At 49.5% G+C, this 19,967-nt stretch overlaps 1 protein-coding gene across 1 annotated transcript; it reads right to left on the bottom strand.

Moving 5' to 3' along the window:
- Nucleotides 1-378: 378 nt before the first annotated feature.
- MORN3 (MORN repeat containing 3) lies at nucleotides 379-13,255 on the bottom strand. The gene is made up of 7 exons (XM_010995890.3): nucleotides 13,126-13,255; nucleotides 10,754-10,927; nucleotides 7,781-7,938; nucleotides 6,095-6,254; nucleotides 3,014-3,198; nucleotides 2,683-2,766; nucleotides 379-2,264 (listed from the first exon to the last, which is right to left on the bottom strand). Exons 2-6 carry the CDS (start codon nucleotides 10,896-10,898, stop codon nucleotides 2,689-2,691), a joined length of 726 nt encoding a protein of 241 aa, XP_010994192.1. The 5' UTR covers nucleotides 10,899-10,927; nucleotides 13,126-13,255; the 3' UTR covers nucleotides 379-2,264; nucleotides 2,683-2,688.
- Between the last annotated feature and the right edge of the window lie 6,712 nt (nucleotides 13,256-19,967).

The raw sequence follows: 19,967 nt of genomic DNA on the forward strand, positions 1-19,967 counted from the left end.
CACTCCCCTGTACCTGGATGGCCTTCTGACTGGGTGGGACTGAGTAGGATGGGGCAGGTCCCCCAGTGTGAACGTCCCTACTGCTCCCCAGAGACCTGGGCTTCTCCATGCACCCCCCTCCCTGCTTCTGCAGAGACCTGGGATCCACTTGGAATGATTTCTGGGCTGTGCCTCTAGTCTTTGGGTTTCTTCCCTAAACTTGCCTGAGCTAAGAATCATCAGATTGGCTTGTAAAATGCAGATTTCCAAACCCTTGTGCGGATTCCAATTCAAGCTGGTTTGGGTGTGTCTCTGGAATCTCTTTTTAACAAGCACTCCAGGTTCTCAAATGCAGGCAACTAGGGAAACAGTTAAGAACACAGTCTGGTGGGGAGGGGATTGAAAAAAAACCAATCTCTTTAATTTCAGTTTTATGCTTTGAATAGATAATACATTTACAAATTCCAAATACAACAGTGAAAAATTGCTGTTTCTCCCCTGTTCCCAGGTTCCCAGTTCTCCCTGGAGATAACCATTGTTGCCGGTTTATTTTGTTCCCATCTAGACAGATTTATACATAAACAAGCACACACCCTACATTTTTCTGACAAAAAATGGTAGTCTTCTATACGCATTGCCACTATTCTGCACCTTAAGAGTAGATAGACCTAAGTTTAAGTACACTTTCTAGTTTGGTAACTTGTGAGTCTCCCTGAACCTCAGTTTCCTCCTCTAAAATGGCACCAATAACAGCAGGACATCTTGTAGGTTGTTGAGGGGTCATGGGAAAACACATGTGTAAAGCTGTCAGCACAGGGCCTGGCTCCATAGCTGGTTCATTCTGCGTCCTGAGGCAGCCAGGCTCAGCTTCCTGCCTTCAGAGGTACAGACTGAGAGCCATGCTGTGGGTCAGGCCACCCACTTAGGATTTAGATGGCAGAGAGAACCTCAATAGTGTCAGTGAACGTTTACTGAGCCTTTCGCTACATGTTGGGCACTTGGCTGAGGGTTTTAAGAACATCGTGGCATTTCAGGGTGATTTCATGGTATTAAACCATTAAAGCTGGGCTGAATAATTCTTTACATTACAACATGTTTAGCAGCATCCCCAACCTCTACCTGTTGGGTGCCAGTAGCATTCCTCCCTGCCAGTTGTGACAACTAAAAATGTCTCCAGACTTTGTCAGAATGACCCCAGGGAAGAAAGGGGGACAAAATCACCCTCAGATTAGAACCCCACCTTATTTCTTCCTTCCAGTAACCACAACAACTCCAGGTGGTAAGTCCCTGTTATTGTCCCATATTAGAGGGAAGGAAACCTGGAGAACAGAGAAGCTGGGTGACATACTCAAGAACACAGCTAATAAATCACACTTAGGCAGTCCGACTGTAGAGCTGCTGTTCCTACCTATTACGTAAGAGTCCCTCTTATCTTGCAGGAATGTTGTCTTGATTAGAATTATGCAAAGCCTGTCCCAGAAATCTGCTTCACAACTAACCTCAGTACATGTTATTTGTTATTAGATCTGCTAGCAAATCTTCAAAACACACCCTGTGAGATCTCTGAAGTCCCATTTTACAGATGGGCAACTAAGGTTTCTTGCTTAGGGTCACAGAGCCAGTAAGTCAGAGGTTCTCAGCCCCAGCTGCATATTAGAATCAGCTGGGGACTTTTTGAGGGCCCAGGCCTCACCCCAGACAGATGAGACTCTCCGGGCTTGGGATCTGGGCATTCCCAGCTTTTAAAGCTCCCACGGGATTTCAAGGTTGAGTGCCCCTGTGTTAGGCTGAGAAGCCAGGTCAAGTTTTAATACCAAATCTTAGTGAACCAGTGTAACCAGATGCAGGCTCTGTCTCCTCCTTGGAATATCTCAGAGATCCGAGACCTACAGGCACCTCCCCTTTCTGCCTCAAGGTAAGTCCATGCAGCCCATTGGGACGTTTTTCCTCTTCTCTACCTGAAATCCTTCCTGAGGCTCCCCCGCACTCCTAGCCCCACATACCACAGGTCCCCGACTCACACCACCAGGTTCTCCTTTATTCTCACGTGCTCAGGGATGCTCCAAGAGTAAAGGCTGAAATAGGAGGGTCCCGAGGCCAGCTGGGGAGAGAAGCACTGGCCTCCTACTGGTAAGGAATGATCCAGTGCTGGGAGATGTGAGTTCCCCGCTGTGGGTGCCAAGGGTGTATCCAAGTTGCATTTGCTTCTCCAGCAGGAGCCACACCGGTCCGAGCAGTTGGGTGACTCCCGTCTGAATTTCTCCTCTGAAGTGCTGATGTTCGCTCTGAAGGGACAAGGGGTGGCAGGGGTTGGCGTTTCAAAGATGCTGTAGCAACGCTCTCTCCTGGAACCCCACCTGCACCCACACCGGGAGGTGCCAGTCCCTGGCAAGGCCCTGCTGCACAGATAGCAAGTGAAGGCCCAGGGCAAACCATGTTACTCGAGAGCACTCAGGGCAAGCAGGCCACCTGACGCTAACCCAGGGTTCGTGCCCAGGGTGCACGTGGGAGAATTTGGACAGGATTGGAATGACCTGGTCTTCAGGGAAGAGTCTGGAAGGGGAGGAATCAAAAAGGACCAGCAGGACTGCAGGAGGCAAGAAACCCACCCTTTCTGGTCCTGCCCCTGAGCCCTTTGGCCAGAGGAGACCCCAGGAGCTGCCTGGACCACATCAGAGGGTGGCAGGCATGCCTCCCCCTCACCTGGCATCAATCTCCTTCTTCCTTGATCTTCTTAAACATAGCCAAGGCTTCCTCCAGCACGCCATCAGGGTCTAGAATTTTGACCTAGAGGTGAAGCAGCAGGGGTTGGTTTGAGGCGCATGGAAGGCCCAAGCTGCCAGCCTTCGGGGCACTGCCTGCATTGTGGGGGTATTGCCACCCTCCCTGTGGATGCCCTAACTGAAAACTTTGCCCTAACTTTGTCTGTTTCCTGGCTGGGCCAGGCCAGGCTGGGTGTGGCTGGAGGGGGTTGCTGTTTTCTGTCTCTCTCTGGGTTGGGTGTGGCCCCCGGATCCGGGTGAGAGCTGCGTACCTCAGGAATGGGGAACTGGGTGGGCTCAGGGGCCACATCGCGGCCAAAGTCAATCATTGTGCCACACTTGGCCACGTCGTCGACCCAGAAGCCTTCAAACAGCTGACCGTGGTCCAGGTGGAAGAAACGCCCCGACCCATTCTTCATGCCTCTCTTCCAGGAGCCTTCGTAGCGGTTCCTCTTCTCTGGGGGAAAGGACAGGGAGTCGTAGGTGCTAACCCACCAAACCAGGCCAGACTATACACACCCAGGCTGGACCCTCTGCCACTCCCAGGCTAGACAGCTCGCCCACCAGAAAGCCATGGGGAAAGCAGGTTGACTAGAGTGTGCTGGGCTGGGTGGGTGGAGTTAGGTCTGGGGTGTCAGCCGTGGTTCACAGCTCACCTCCACTACCTTCCCGAACTTGGATGAGTAACGTAGTTTCCCAGCTGTACAAAATATAGTCAATAATCCTGAGAGGGGATGTTTCTCTGTGCCTGCTTCCATGCTATGTTTCTGACCTCATGTCTCACAAAAACAGTTCAATGAAGGATGATGGACTCTGTTTTACAGATGGAAGTTGAAAAGCTCAAGGAATCTGATTGCCTTGCTCAAGGTCACAGAATTAGGAAGCAGCAGAGGCAGGAGAGCCAAATCCTGTTCATCCCAGGTGCCCGTGTTCTTAATCAGGAATCAATTCTGGGGGAGAAGGTATAGCTCAAGCAGTAGAGTGTATGCTTAGCATGCACAAGGTCCTGGATTCAATCCCCAGTTATTCCTCTAAAAATAAATAAACCTAATTACCTCCCCCCACCAATAAAATAAAATAAAATAAAAAATGTTAAAAAAAAAAAAGGATCAATTCTGTTTCTCACTGGATAGTGTGGTGATGGTGTAAAAATAATAATAAAGCTAACATTTCTCAGCTCAACTTCCTAGCTGTGTGACCTTGAGCAAGTCACTTACCCATTTTGCCTTATTTTCTTGTTTGTAAAATGGGGAGAAGAGTAGCACCTCCCTCATAAAGTGATTGTGAAGATTAAATGAGTCCATATAGGACATTAGAAGAGGACTGGACTTAGAAGAGACAGGACTTAGAAGAGTACTGGGTAAAATTTAGATCAGAGGTCAGCAAACTCTTCTTGCTGGAGGAGCACAGAGTATTTTCAGCATTGCAGGCCACAAGGTCTCTGCGCAGTTGGTTAACTCTGTCATTGCAGCACTAAAGCAGCTGAAGACAATACATAAGTGAATGAGCACATCTATGTGCCAATAAAACTTTATTTACAAAAACATGTGTTGGGCTGGATTTGGCCCAAGAGCCCTAGTTTGCTGACCCCTGCTCATACAAGTATGTAGTGATATCATTGAGCACTTACTATTATGGGTCATGCTAAGTACTGTACAAATAGAAACCTCATTTAACCTTCACAATAGCCTTCATTATGTTTTATTTTTACCCTTATTTTACAGATAAGAAAACCGAGGCATAGAGAGTTTAAGGAAATTAATTGCCCAAGGTCCCACAGCTAGTAAAGCTTGAGCCAGAATGTGAACCCAGGCAGGCTGGCTCCAGAGTCCAAGCCATTGGGAATGGTGCACTCAAAGCCCCTTTACCGTGTGGGCTCACAACAGGCACTCACTGACCTTAGGCTACCACAAGGAGATGCTCACAGAAATCAGACATGGAGCTGGGCATGCGGGGTACTGAGAGTGACAGATGGACAGCTGGCCTAACCGCGCGCCCCCCCCCCAGCTGCCCAACGCCTCAGTTTAGTTGAATCTCATTGGAAGTTGGAATCTTGAGTTTTCAGGAGACGGGGCTCTGGTTTGCGTCCTCACCAGGAGCGCCTGCTATGTGGCAGGCACTGGGGAAACTAGGGGGGACAAAACAGACATGCTCCTGGTCCTTATGTAGCTCACAGTGTGGAGGGACAATGATACTGGCTTTATAGACAGCCTACTATGTGCCAGGACCTGTTCTAAGACTCCCTCATCTAATCCTCACCAGAGCCCTATGAAGTGGGTTCTGCCATTATTCCCATCTTACAGGTGAGGAAACTGAGGCACAGAGAAGCAAGTAACTTGCTCAAGATTATACACCGAGTACTAAGAAGGAAAGGAAGCAGGTGCTGAGAATGTGAGAATGTGCTTTAGGTGGAGTGGACAGGGAAGCCCTCTCTGAGGAGACAATGCAAAGGTCTAGGGGAATCTTCTTTCTATTCCAGGAAGAGGGAGCCAGTGCAAGAGTCCTGAGGCAGAAAGTGTGGGAGGAACGGAAAAAAAGTTAGTACAGCCAAAACCAAAGGAGTCCACGGGGAGAGGGGAGGCAAAGGGGAGGCAAAGCCGAGAGGTGAGCAAGGCCAGATCATGCTGGGCCCCACAGAGCACAGTCAGGGCTCTGAACTCAGTCCGAGGGCAGTAGGGAGCTACGGAGAGGTTGAAAGCAGGGCAGCGACAAGTTCCAGTTTGTGAAGAGCTCCCTCTGGTTGCTATGTAGAGAATGGATTAGGTCCTGACACCAACGCAGGCTTCTCAGTACCCTTCCCTCTGCCTGGGAATGTTCTTCCATAGCCAGTGCATATCTGGCTCCTTTTAATTCTGGTCTCCATTCAAACCTCACCTCTTCAGGGAGGCATTCTCTGACCCTAACTCAATCTAAATAGCTCCTGACCCCAACTCCTTTGTCCTTCTCCAATACATCTTCCTGTTTTCAAGGAGAATTCCTTAGCACTGTGGACCTCACAACAGGCTGGGGAACCTTGAGCAAATGACTGAACCTCTCTGTGCCTCAGTTCCTTTGCAAAGTGCAGATGATAAGAATACCTGTTTTAGAGGATTGTAGTGTGGATTAAACGAGTTCAGTGCTGCGCAATGATTATTATGACCGTAAGACAATGTCTTAATTGTTTATATTATTGTTAGGTTCCCCTTTTACAGTGTAAACTCCCTGAGGGCAGGGGCCTGGTCCCGTCATTCACCTTAACCCCCTCTGGAGCAGGGCCATGCGGGGGCGTGGCCAGGCGTGGCCCGGAGTGCCACCCGAGGGCGCTGTCTGGTGGGCGTGGCCAACAGGCCATTGGGGCGGGGCTGGGCACTCACTCAGGCGTAACATGCCCTCTCCGTCCGGCTTGTCGTTACACCACTGGCCCTCGTAGATGTCGCCGTTGCTGTAGTACATGCGGCCCCACCCGCTGCGCTGGTTGCCACACCAGTCACCCTCGTAATACTCCTTGGGTCCGAAAAACTGGATCCCATAGCCCTGAAAGCACGAAGGTGTCCCTTTTCACGGCGTCCCACAGCACTAGGAATCCCCACCATGCTCCCTGGCACCCAAGCCACACACCTGGGCTTCCCTGTTTCCTCCCTCAGCCCCACATCCAAGCTGAATGTACTGAAAAGTCTCCCAGTCTTCAGCAGCCCACCATCATTTCTCCCCTCCCCTCCCGCTGGTCTTCCTCCTTCACTCTCCAGTTCTCCCCCGACCTCAGGCATCCGCCTTACAGCGGCCAGGAAGATCTTTACCTCGCCTGTCTGCTCACATTTGCCCGGTCTCCCCAACTCTGCTCTGACCCTATTAAAAGTCGGCGATGCCTCTGCCAATCAGATCAAAGCTAGACTTTTTCCTCAGAAAAGTGAACATAAGCACACATTATGCAACCGCAGAGAATCACGGGCTCCCCGCAGATCACACTTAAGGAGATTGGGCTCAGCAGCCCAGGTCTTTTTCAAAATCCTGATTTTCCGTGTAATCTTCCAGGCCCCACCTACCCTTCCCCTGACCACCCCCCCCCCCCAACTCCTGTGGGCAGACACACCTTGCTGTTGAATATCTGCTTCCTTTCCTTACTTCTGCCTCATGGGTTACTTCCTCTTCTTTTTTTTCTCCCTAACTCCTTGCATCTTTTGATGTCACTTTCTACAGGAAGCCTGCCGCAAATTCTCAATGAGCTGCCTCTCTCAACTCCCTTGTGAAAACCTCTATCCTAGCACCATATTGTCTGTAAATTATTTATTTGGGGATCTCTGTCTGCACTGGCAGATAAACATTTTGAGAACAGAAATCATGAAACCCTGGGCTCTATCACTTGCGGGCGGTGTGACCCCAGGCAAGGCACTTCACCTACTCCACCTTTCTGAGCTTGTTTCCTCATCAGTAAAATGCGAAGAATAATGATGATGATGATGATGGTAATGATGTCGATGTGAGAGTTTTACAATACCAAGGTAACAACAGCAGCTGTTCAATAGCAATACTGTATTAGTATCCGTCTCCATGATCTATGGTGAGGATTCAGGTCTTTAGGGGTTGGGGACGTGCCTCCAGCTGGCTTCCACCCTTCAGGACCTTCCTTTGTTGGCCAAGGGTGTGGCCTCTGCTTTCTTTCTTGCTCCCACTTTTCCTCCCTGCCCCACCCCCCACCTCTTATCCAGTCCCAACAGAAAGGGATGCCCAGGGAAAAGAAAGCCAGGAAATGAGTGGGGAGAACAGGGAGGAGACTGCCCCCTCACAGTCTGGCTGGCTTCTTGTAGCCACAGGGTTTCATGGGCTCCTCCCTGGGCCCTCTCCTCTTGCTTCCTGTTTCCTGGGTTTTATTCTGAGAAGCCTTGATGATTCCCCCACCCCTTCCTTCTACCCACACAGCAACCCTGTTCTCCTCCCCTCTGGGGCCCCCTTCCTTTTCTCCCAGGCCTCTCTGACTGCTACACACACACACACACACACACCCAAAGCCTGCTTACAGACTGGCCCATGTCCCAGGGCATGACGGGAACCACAGCACTCACGGATTTCTTATCGCCTTTCCACCAGCCTGAGTAGACCCTCCTGTACTTTCTGGTCTCTTGGTCAGGAAGGCTGAGGGTGCCATAGCCATCTCGCTTCCCGAACTTCCAGTCCCCCTCATAGATGGCTCCTGTCTTCTTCCAGACCTGTGTTCCTTTCCCTAGGGACACAAAGATGGGCCAACACTGCCAACATGGCCTTCATGGGGCTAGGGGATGAGGGAGGCAGGCACTGCGTCGGCCTGGGCCTCAGGGGCCCCTATACTGGACAAATCTCCAGGAGTGGGGTCTGTGACTGGTGTCTAGACCCACAGCACCCAGGAAAACCCCCAAAAAGTTCCATTTCTACAGCCCTCAAGCCAAACTGATATAGCAAACCCCAGGTAGAAATCTGCCCCTTCCATGTTTCAGCTTTATCTTATAATAACAATGAATGGATACACCAGAGAGTCAGGATTTCTAGAAAATGTTCTGTATATTAAGTTCTTTAGTTCTCCTGAGCACATATGGGGACCCATCTCCTACTACTCCAGCCCCTTCTGTGTCCTTCACTCCCATTTCCATTCCGCCTTCCAACCACCTGCTGTTCCTGGAACCCACCAGATACACTTCCGCCTCAGAGCTTTCGTACCCTGGTTCTCCTCCTTTGGCCTGGAACACTCTTCCCCAAATATTTGCTCAGTCCCTACCTCCTGCAAAACTTTGCTGAAGTCTCATTTTCTCAATGAGGCCTACCCTGACCATCCCATTTAAAATTATAAGCCTCAGCCATTGCAATCTCAGTTTCTTATACAAACATCTTAAATGCAACAATAATTTTAAAATCAAATTAAATTATAAGCTTCTTTTACTCCCTTACCCTGCTCTGTTTCTTTCCATGTCACTTGTCAACTCTTAACATAATAGATAATTCACTTATTTATCACTTATTGTCTATTGTCCGTCTCTTCCAGGAGAATGTACACTTCCAAGGGCACAGACTGGTCTGTTTTGTTCACTGCTCTACTTCCAGCATGGAAGAACAGTGCCTGGCATGTTGTAGGTGACCAGTATTTGTTAAACAAAGAGATAAATAAAGCATTTGTGGAGTACCTATACATGCCAATTCATGTCCTAGTCCTTGGTAGCTCAGGAACAAATCCAGTATTGTCCCTGTGAGCTTTTTGATCTACTGCAAGTAACTTAACTCCCTGGGCCACAGGCTCCTCATCTGTGAAATGGGGATGAGAATATCTTACAGGGTTGATCTGATCACTAAATTCGTTAATAAAAGTGGAACACTTTGGACAATGCCTGCAAACAGAAAAGATGAAATCAATGACTTTCACCCTGGAGGAAGGGTCCAGTCACATTGTAGGGGATGAGGGAGTATTCACACCTGTCCTTCTTCTAGTTTATTTCCTTTGGGGACTCAGGCCTCCTTCACTCTCTGTCCTTGAGGTCTGCATGGGGCTGACTCCTCTTCCTGGCAAGCCTAGCCAACCAGTGTTAGTCTCCCCATCCAGGACACTGTGATTGGCTCAGCAAAGGCCATGTGACCCCAGTTGATCCAATGAGGCTGCCTGCCTTCCAGATGCAGGCAGAACTTACCAAGGCCTATGAAGCCCTAGGTGACTGGCCCTCCTGACCCGCTCTTCTCTCTCCCCTCACTCTCTGTGTTCCAGCCACACTGGCCTCCAGTCTGTTCCTTGAACCAGATGCGATACCCCAAACCAACCCTCCGTTTCTGAGTCCACTGTCTAGAAGATGTGCTCCCCTCTGCCAGGGAATCATTTTCATCCTCTGGGCCTGTCTCAAACATCACCTCTCTGACTGTCTATGTACTCCCGGCCCCTTTCATGGCTTCTCTCCCGTCCCCCGTCCATCCTGATGATACCACATTCAGCTGAGTGGCCTTGAGTAAGTCACTTCCTCTCTCTGAGCCCGAGTTTCCTCATCTGTAAATGGGATAGTACCTATTGTGCAGGTTCTCTGTGAGACAGGAAGCACCCTGGGGGGTGGGATTATTCTAGATGCCCAGTAGAGGGCCTGGCCTAGACTAGGAGCACAATGAGTGTTAGTGGGGTGAGTGGTCTGGGAACCACTGGGGCCACCCCATCCTTGCCCTGCATGACTACTCTCTTGACTGCTTCCAATGCTTATACCCCAGCAACCCAATTCAGCTAGGCCAAAGGTGAGTCAAGAGGGGGGAGAGCGTTGGGCCTGGACTCTGACAGATCTGCTTTCTGCAGCCGCAGCCCCTCTGTGTTTCCAGGGTCTGAGGGGAGGCAGCACTCACGCAGGAGGACTCAGAGGGCCACACCAGCCTACAAGGTCCTATCACAGGTGGGGCAGCAGAGTCCAGAGAATGGGAAATGACTTACCCAAAGTCATACAGCTACTCAGTGGTAGAGCCAGGCTCAGAACCTTAGAGCCCTGACTCCTAGTCCAGGGCTCTGTCCACACCCATACTGCCCACAAGGACTGAAAAATGCAGGCAGATCCCTGCCATGGTCGGCCCTCAGAGGACATTCCAGAAGTTCCCCTTCTGCTCCTAGTTAGACTGGGAGCCCAGCCCAGTTGGGGGCAGGGGGGTCCTCTGCTGGTTTGCAGGGCTGAGTTTGAAGACCAGAATCCCAGTTGCAAGCTAGTTTCCGGGGGCTACCTTTTCCTTCTCCCAGCCAGCCCCATGCTCAGCCCAGGTCTCAGAGGGTAGAGAATGAACTGTGCCTGAGAACCCCGGCTGAGGCTGTAGCTGTCTAAAGACCACTTTGTCCCCTGCAGGTCCCCAAGACCCCTGCTCAGCTGAAGCCAGGGCTGAGTTCAGTTTCAGAGCCACAGCTTGTGGAGGCCCCTGGCTGGTCCAGGTCAGCATTCACCCCTTGGGGACATGTCTCATGTCCCCAGTGAGTTATGCAAGCTGCTTCCTTGGCCCTGGTTGGCCACCATGGTCCAGACCCCGTACTCACCACCTGAGCCCGAGGGTCCCCCACTCACCGTGTTTCATGTTGTCCTTCCACTCACCCACGTAGTGGTCACCATTGACAGCATACACCTGGTGCCTCAGTCCATTCTTCTGGGCTTTTCGGTCCCACTCCTTCCACAAGGGCCCTGACTTTTGTAGGCACTTGGAGATAGGCATGCTGGCTGCTTCTGTGGGGCCAGAGGGTGCTGCAAAGTGTTAGGGACATCAGGGGCTCAGTTCGCCCTGCGTAATGCCCGGATTTTGGGGCTTCTTGGGGAGACACTTGTCTGAGCGCAAGTAGTGTGAGTCATGTGTGTTCTGAGTCCCCGGGGCAGATGAGCAGCCCTTGTGGGGGATTCTTCTGTGCTGGACTAACGCTAGGCTGTCTCTTCCCTTGCCTCTCAGGGAGATCCCTGGGGAGGGGGATCTGATGGCACAATTGCTTGGGATGGGAACCCAGGGAGACCAGTAGAGGAGGGGGGTTTGTGATGGCATCAGAAAGAAGCTGCCCCAGGGGAGAGGGTGAAAGTCACATATTTAATAACCAGTATGACCAATCAGAGTGGATGCTGGCTCTAAAGCTAGATCCTGGCCGGGAGCCCCCAGTGGTGAGCACTGGGACGCACTCCAGGGGAGCGGCAGGCTAGCCAGGCCATTCTGTCTGGGCTGGCAGACGGCTGCTGTGGCACAGCCTACAGGGACTCCCCACCACCACCACTGGGCCAGCACCCTGCACTTTAGCCTCCTGGGCCCTGTTTCCTCTGCCTGGTGGATAGGATGGTGGAAAAGCCAGGGGCTGGCTTTGCAGGGGTTTGTGAGCTGTAGGAGAGCCCATCAACTAAAAATACTGTCTCTGGAATGACCACCTGTCCCGGCTTGTCTGGGACTGAGGGTTTTCCTAGGACCTTGGACTTTCAGTGCTAAAACTGGGACAGTCCCAGGCACAGCAGGAAGGTTGATCAGCCTTCTACCCCTGACCTCTGACCTCTGACCTCTGCTGGGCACTCTCCCTGTCTGCCTCATTACCTGATTAGGTTTTATTCATCAGACCAAGGCTCTCCTCCCTGCCCTGCCTGGTGGGGTTGCAAAGAGACTGTGGGTGGTCTAAGGTTTCTCCCCAGTCTGGGAGCACACCACGGGCTCTTGATGTCCCCAGGATCTCCAGTGCAGACGTCCATGTCCATCTGTCTGTCTCCAGGGGACTTGTGCAAAGTGATAAAGATGGTCTCCAAATCATGGGGATCCCTGTTTCCCCTCAGAAAATACCATCTATCCTGCTCCATGGGTTTGGGAAGAACGTATTCGCGTGCGCATGTGTGTGCACACACACACACACTCCGGCAGTGCTAGCAGCCAAGGGTGGGGCAGTCGGAGCATGGGGCATGAGGGGATGGGGGTGGGGGACTAGAGTGAACAATTTAACCATCAGCAGGCAGAGGTGTTGACCAATCAGCATGACCACAGGGCTGAGCAGATTTCAGGAGATCATGATGTCCCAGGCATCCACCCACTCAGGGCCAGCGTCACAGGTGTGCAACCTGAGCAGTTGCACAGGGCCCAGTCCTTAGCAGGGCAAGTGCTTGGTTTCGGCTCTGCTGTCACTGTTTTGAAATTCTTTATACTTTATGAGCTAGAGCTTTGCATTTTCATTTTGCACTGGGCCCTACCCATCAAGGATTTCCCTGGGTTGGGCCACAGCAGGGGCCTGCAGGAGTCTGACCAGGCTGGCCAACCACACTGGCTAGTACATATTTTGACAATCATGCCTAGGAACTGGGAAGGAAAGTCGCTCCAAGGAAAGAAAACAGCCAAGGCAAAAACTGGACAGAGGGAAACAGTCTCAGATCCTAAATTTAATGTTTTTCTTTTTTTCTCCCATTTGCATGTACCACGTGTACTATGATTAACCTATATACTGAAATTATTTCACTTAAAAAAGAGCAATACATTTATCCAAGAAAGAGATGTTACATATCATTACTTAAGTCTTAGCTAGATACTGGGGCTTACAGTTGAAATTAGCGAAGTTCAGAAAGGTGTTAAAGCCATATTTGCCTCAAACTGACACTTTCTCCTTGGCTTACTCACAATTGTACGAGAACTCAGATTGTAATAACTTTCTTACGATGTCATTAGGTGTTAATTCTTCATCAATGTAATATAAACTCATCCTCTGTTCCACACTTCCGGAAACGTAGATTCTACCCAAGAGGAGGTTGCGGTCTTAACACAGGAGCTACTACTGATAGGAAAAGAAAGCCTTGCAACGCGGCGCGCGGACTCTGCCCGGGTTGTTTTGACACTGAATAACAATAATTACCATCACGGAAGGTGGAGGGAGCCGGGCCTAGACAACTCGGGGTCAGTCGCCAGCCAGCGCCCCGTCACACCTGCGCCCGCTCACCTGGGCTCTCGTGCACAGCGGCGGAGCCTGGATCTAGAGTCCCAGGCAGAGAGCGCTGGGGTCGCAGCCCTCCGCCTCCAGCCTCAGTTGCCGTGGGCAGCGCGCGCTCCGGCGTCCCTTGCCAGCCCAGGGTCGCTATGGCAACGTGGGGCCCCGGCCAAGCCGGCTCGCAGTGCCTGCCCCTTCCTGCGGAGGCTGTGCGCTTGCGGAGCCGCGCGTGGGGAAGGCTGCGCATCCTCCCGTGACACGGAAGGACGTCCTCGGGCCTGTGGAGGTCGAGTGCCGGCTGGTGCACCGGTCTGGTGGCCAAAGGCTGGTGGGCGAGCCAGGGAGACCTGATACCCAGGGAGCGTGGGCCACGGTGTGCCCAGGGAGGTTACTGCCTTCCCCACCCCCGCTCCTCTCCCGTCCCGGGTTCCTCAGGGCAAATACAGCCCCCAAAGCAGGCAAGAAAGGGTTAAAGGCTTTTCTGCCAAGTCACAAAGACAAAAGGGCAACATTTGAAGGGAAAACCAACATTACACCTGTTCTTTGTTTTGTGAGGATCTACTAGACTCATTTGAGAATCTTAGGGAAGCTATATGGCCCCTCCGCCCCGGAAGATGCATATGCTTTACATATACAACATAAATACCAGTTGGGGCAAGTCACTCCTGAGCTGGCTTTCCTACAGTGGCTCCCTTGTCACTCAGAATAAGAACGACATGCCTACAGTGGCCTTCAAAGCCCTGTGTCTTCTGCCCACCTCCCTCCCCTTTCCTTTCTGAGCTTGTCCCCTGCCCAGTCCCACTCTGCTCTAGCCACAGGCTTGCTTCCTTGCTGTTCCTGAAAAATGCGGGCCAGGTTCCCTCTTTAGGGTCTTTGCCTCTTCTGTGTGCTCTGCTAGGACATCTCCTCCAGACAGCACCTAGGTCCCTCTGTGCTGTATGGGGCTTTATTGAAACATCATCTCAGTAAGGAGTTTCCAGACCGCCCTATTTACAATTGGAATCTCCATCTATATTTCCCTCCCTGTTTTCCTCTTTCCCATCCTCATTCCTGTTTCATGTTCTTTTCAGCACTTAGCACCACTGTATACACACACACACATTATTTATTGTCTGTCTCTTTGGAAGCAAAGATTTCTTTTCTTCTGACTTCTAAGGGGAAAATTTCAAAAACATAACACAGAATAGCATAACTAATAGTACAATGAATACCTGTTACAACTTCTGCCCATACTGGACAGTGATCGGCATGTTGAAACTGAGTCCCTCTAAAACCAAGTTCCTCTGGTACTGTGTTTATGATTGACCTCTCTATCTCAAACTTTATTCCCTTTCTTGTCCTGCCCCTGTTCCCCTCCGGACTGGGGAGTATCAAGAAAGGGGGGATTGATACCAAGCAGGACCTTATGGTGTGTGGGGTGGGCTACGTGGGTACAAAAACACCTCTGAATTCCCCCACTGATTCTCATTTGTAGATAAAAGGCTGTAGTCTCCTAGGCCTCAAGCAGTTAAGTATTAAAACAAGAGTCACGGGACTCCCAGTTCCTTCCTCATCAGAGAACAATCTGATGCGTATCTTTGAGTTGTTCTGCAAAAGCTAAGACCCCCAACCCAGGTGGAGGATGCTGACCACATGTTGACCACAATCACGTAGACCTCAGACTGTTGGAACCGGAAGGCTGATGATTGAGATTCCCAAAACATCACCCTGTTACCTCCACAAGCTGATCATGCATCCTAGAACCCTCTTCCCTAACACTGTCTTTAAAACCTGAAAATCATTGGAGAGCTCGCTGGGGTCTTTTGAACAAGAGCTGCCTGTTCTCTTTGCTTGGCATCCTGCAAATAAACCCTTATTTTGCTGCAAACCCTCAGTGTCAGAGCTTGGCTCTCTGCACCTCGGTTACACAAGTCTGTGCTCAGTAACAATATTTGAAGTCAAAGAAATTTTGATGTTTTTTTCACTGCGGTCTCCCTGGGACCTAGAAGAAATGCCTGGCACCTAGTAGTTGCTTCATAATTTGTCAAATGAATGAATGAGCGATGTGCTTTCAGGGACTCCTGCTCTGGGGGTCCTTAGTCCTCAGGTTGGAGATTCCTGCTGGAAAGGAAGCAGGAGCCTCAGGCCCCTTTGTGGAGGCAGTATCCTGTCCAGGAGTGTGCTTGCCCCAGCTGCTCGCCAAGCCGTGTGCCCATGGGGCTGTGTCCTCTTGGAGGGTTTTTTTCTGATTTGCACAGAGTTACAATATGGACTACAGGCAGCCTTCCTTGGGTGGAGGCTTCCTCCTGCTGTACAGAAGCACTTCTGTCTTGCTACCAGCTGTGTTCTCTGTGCTGTTGATTCCAGGCTGTACCCCCAATATCTGGCACAGTCCCGGCACACAACCTGCACTCAGTGCGTCTTTGTTGGATAGAAGGATAACAAATGTGCTGGTCATTGACCAGTTTGTCCTCAGATCCATTCCTCATCCTAGCCTTGCCCTGCTCTGCTGGGGAGGGGAACCCTCTCCTGCGAGCTGCTGCATTTCTCAGACCTCTGGTCAGTTTACTTCCAGCACCTTCAGCCCACGGGAGACAATGGCAAGGAGCCTGAGTGGTAGGCAGGAGGGAGGGAGAAGCTGGGGTATTTCTTCCTCTCTCTCTCCACCTTGGGTTGTGTCTCTGGCAGACAGTGCATGGGGCGGCCTCTCCTGCCTACAGGTCTGGCCCGGGGGCTCTGGACCCCTCCCTCATCCCTCCAGTCCTGGATGTGGGAGTGGCGTCCTCAGTTGCTCATATTGAACTGTCTGCTTTCTTCCTAGTGTCCATTCAGCGCGTCCAACGCCTTTGTAACGAACCCCTCCCCCCTGTTAAATTCCCTTTGTCGACCTATCTGGCACAAAGTTTGGTTTTCCACCTAGACTCCGATAGAGGAGTGTGGTCAGGTGACCAGTCATACCCAAAATAGGTGACTTGCTGACCAGTTGGTGGAGGTGAACTGAGACCGGGTAGAGCAGTCACTGCTGGTGCCCACCTTGGTCTTTTCAGTTCCCCTTCCCAGTTCTGTGTATCCATCCCTGTTGCGTCTTCCAGCTCTGGCTCTTCCGAGGACTGTCCCTGAGCTACTGAGCCACTTCTCTGTTCGGGCCGAGAGCTGAAATGCCAGGGCATCGACGCCCCTCCAGGGTGGCCCATATATTAGGATGACACAAGAGTGGGAAGGCTCTGACCTCAAACCGAACTAACCCAGGTGTGATTTTTTTTCTTTATTTTTCTGTGTGATTCTTCTGCTTATTGTGGCAATACACACATAACATAAAAGTTACCATTTTAATCATTTTCCAGGGTACAGTAAGTACATTTGCAATACTGTACAATCATCACTGCCATCCATTTCCAGAAGTTTTTCATCATCCCAAACTGAAATTCTGTGCCCTTTAAACAATAGCTCCCCACTGCCCCCTTCTCTCGCCCCTGGTAACTTCAGTTCTACTTTCTGTCTGTGAATCTGCCTATTTTGGGCACCTCCTCTAAGCAGTTCATAGGATATTTGTTGAAGTGTAATCTTTGTTCTAGAGCTCCCTGCGGGATCCGGCTGCGCTCACGTGACGTCTCTCTTATCCTTTTTCCCCGGTCTATTAACCAGTTTCTCCTGGGAGCACTTCCTTAATAAATCATATAAATGTTATATATACATTTTTGAGTTCTCAATATGTATCACCAAATTGCCCTCCAAAAAAAATTGTATCAGTTCCATACATCGGGTAGAAGAGTGTCTGTTTTTTCCCCCTTTGCTGACATTGAGTATTATTGTTTTTAAAGCTCTTTACCAATCTCATAGGGAAAAAAAAATCTTGTTTTGATGGCTTTTCTTTGATTACCCGTGGGCTCCTGTACAGGCTTTGCTCTTTACTCCCATTGGAATGGGAATTTTGCTCTGATTTCTACATGTATCACATCAATTATAGTTAATTTGTTGGGTGTCTCTGTCAGATTAGGAGGTAATTGACATAGAGCATATCTTCTTGCCGTATCCAAGGTTTCTTTTGGTTGCATGTAGAGACACCATCTCACAATATCCAATAAAGGAAATTTATTAACGATATAAGAGTGTTGGAAAGCTGTCAACAGCAAAGCCATTTTCTCTCTCTCTCTCTCCCCATGTCTCCTTCATTTTTCTCATCCTGCCAATCAGTTTTCTCATGCTCATCGTTCCGCTGTTGTTCCCATTACTGACAGAAATTGACTGGCTCTTTCCAAATTCCAATCCCAAACTCATGATTGGACCAGTGAGGATCCAGAGTCTACCCTGGGCCAGTCGTGCCGCAGATTCCGTGGTTCTCCTTCAAGACATTCTCCTCTCCTCCTGGCCAGCTGTCCCTGGAGGTTCTATCCTGGCACAAACTGTCCCTTTGCTGTGGCTTTGTCCAGAGCTGCCTTGCCACCTGCTGAGTGGCGCCTCATGATCTAGCTTTCTCTCTCCCTAGGCCAGGCTAAGACACAGCCTCAGGCCTCAGGCCCACCCCTGCAGGAAGCTTTTTCACAACCCCTAATCAGACCCTAGCACAGAGAAAGCAAGGACTGTCTCCTAGAGAAGAATCTGGAGCAGGTTAAGGCTTATCTGCCTCTGCAGGTCAGCTGCATGGGCAGGTTAGAAATCTATGAGATTATTCTCCTTATGGAGAATAGGTGCTATTGTCTGGCTACTCCTTAATACTGAAGGAACATCAAGATTGAGGGCTTCTGTCCTGTACACCCTTCTGATAATTACTTGCCAGATTTGAATGGCTATACTTTACTCTCAAGACCTTGTTAACAGCTTGGGGTGAAGGAAATTTTCCTGTGTAGTCTAGGGTGAGAGAGACTCCTCCACAGGCCCACAGCTACATTCCCTTGCGGAGACATACACTTTCCTGGGCACAGAGCTTTGGCTGGAAGCCTGGATGCTCCACCCTGGCAAGAAATCTCAAGGTTTTGTCCAGTGCTTACTAAGTTGTCAACTCCAGGGACTGCCGTTTTCACTGGAGTCCACTCCTGAGAGCACCAACTAAATAATACGAGAATGGGGCCTTCTGGAGCTGAGCAGTCTGGGTCTCCGCCTTCCCAGAAGTGGCAAGAAGGACCCATCTGGAGACAACCCAAATGTCCATCAAAGGATGAATGAATAAACAAAATGCCATCTATCCATGTGACGGAATATTATTTGGCCATAAAAAGGAATAAAGTACTGATTCACACTATGACATGGATGAACCTTGAAAACATTATACCAAGTGAAAGAAACTAGAGGCAAAAAGGCACACCTTGTTTGTTTCCATTCATATGAAATGTCCAGGATAGGCAAAAAGTGGATTAGTGACTACCTGGGGAGTGGGGAGACAGGGAGATAGGAGGGTGATAGTTAAAGGGCAGGGTTGTTTGTTTCATGGTGATGAAAACATTCTAAAGCTGACTGTGAGGATGGATGCATAACTCTGTGAATATACTAAGAACCATCGAGCTGTACACTTTAAATGGGTGAACTGCGTGGTAAGTGAATTCTCTCTCAATAAAGCTGTTTTGAAAAGTCGCCGATGCAGAATGAGCGCCCTCTAGGGGCTCTCAGATGTCTAGAGCGAGTCACAGTCACTTGGATATTTCCCGAGATTTCTGCTACATTAAAAATCAGAGAAATGCCTAATGAGGGTAACACAAAGTGCAGCAAATGTTATCTAACTTCTTACTGAAGTAAAAAATACATACATAAAAGTGGAAATATCATCAGTGTATAGCTTGATAGATTTTTGCAAACTGAGCACACCCTTCTTCTCAAGACTGACTCTGGGCCTGTTTCTCTTGGGAACAATGCCAAAAATCTAAATTTGAGTCCTTTCATATATATGTGATCCACCCCCCCCCTTTTTTTTTTTTTTTTTTGCTTTTAGGATTTTATTGTACCTTTGAGAAATTAATGATACAACATCTGGTTTTTAAAGACAATACATGGCTGCACTTAAATTCCCATAAAAACAGCATTTTAACAACCACATTGAAATTTAATCCTTTTAAACATGTTTAAAAAATGTATTACAAGAAAGACTAAACATTGGGTTTAACAAAAACAATACTTTTTATTTAATTTTTTTGTCTATTTGGTTTTGTTTTAGGGGAGAGGTAATTAGGTTTATTTCTTTCTTTATTTTAGAGAAGGTACTAGGGGTTGAACTCAGGACCTCATGCATCCTAAGCATGCTCTCTACCACTTGAGCTATACTCTCCTTCAAAAAGCAATGTTTTTGAAAACAGAACAACGAAAAGTTTTTTCAAATTTTTTTACAAATGGTCACTTCTGGGTCAATTACCACACTAGAGGAACAGAATTGTTAAAATACAGCTGTGCTCAGCAGAGCCACTTATCTGCTCTACAGTAGTACTGGAAATCAATCCTAAGGTCAAGATTAAAACCATTTTAAGAGACAAGACTCTCAGTGTTTTACAGCCCTCTCAGTAATAGGTGTTTTCCTTCCCCAAATAGTACAAGGCTACTTCTGGGTGACTCTGTGGGGACCGGACCCTCTTTCCCCCTTCTTTCTCTCCTTTCTTAATCTCTAGGATTAGGTTATGCCATCAATGACTTGGCTGTTGGTTAAATTTCTATTGAAATTTAAGTTAAATAAAAATAAAAATTCAATTCCTCACTTGCACTAGCCACACTCCAAGTGTTCAGTAAGCACATTGGCAGCTGGCTGTCCTAGGGCACAGTGAAGATAGGGAACGTTTCCTTGACCCTAGAAAGTTCTGCCAGACAGTGCTGCTTTCAGAGATGAGCTCTGATCTCTTGTTCTGTCCCTCCCTTGGAAAGCTTACTTTTACTATCCACAGCTCCCCACCCCTCTT

Source organism: Camelus dromedarius, chromosome 31 (assembly GCF_036321535.1).
Source record: "Camelus dromedarius isolate mCamDro1 chromosome 31, mCamDro1.pat, whole genome shotgun sequence".
In the NCBI taxonomy this organism is placed as follows: Eukaryota; Metazoa; Chordata; class Mammalia; order Artiodactyla; family Camelidae; genus Camelus; species Camelus dromedarius.

Bases quoted from the DNA above. Each gene is read 5' to 3' on its own strand.
- MORN3 (XM_010995890.3), bottom strand. From the start codon at position 10,898: ATGCCTATCTCCAAGTGCCTACAAAAGTCAGGGCCCTTGTGGAAGGAG. The intron at 7,939-10,753 runs GTGAGTGGGGGA...TTGTGTCCCTAG, and splicing joins GAAGGACAACATGAAACACG to GGAAAGGAACACAGGTCTGG. The intron at 6,255-7,780 runs GTGAGTGCTGTG...TCGTGCTTTCAG, and splicing joins GGAAAGGCGATAAGAAATCC to GGCTATGGGATCCAGTTTTT.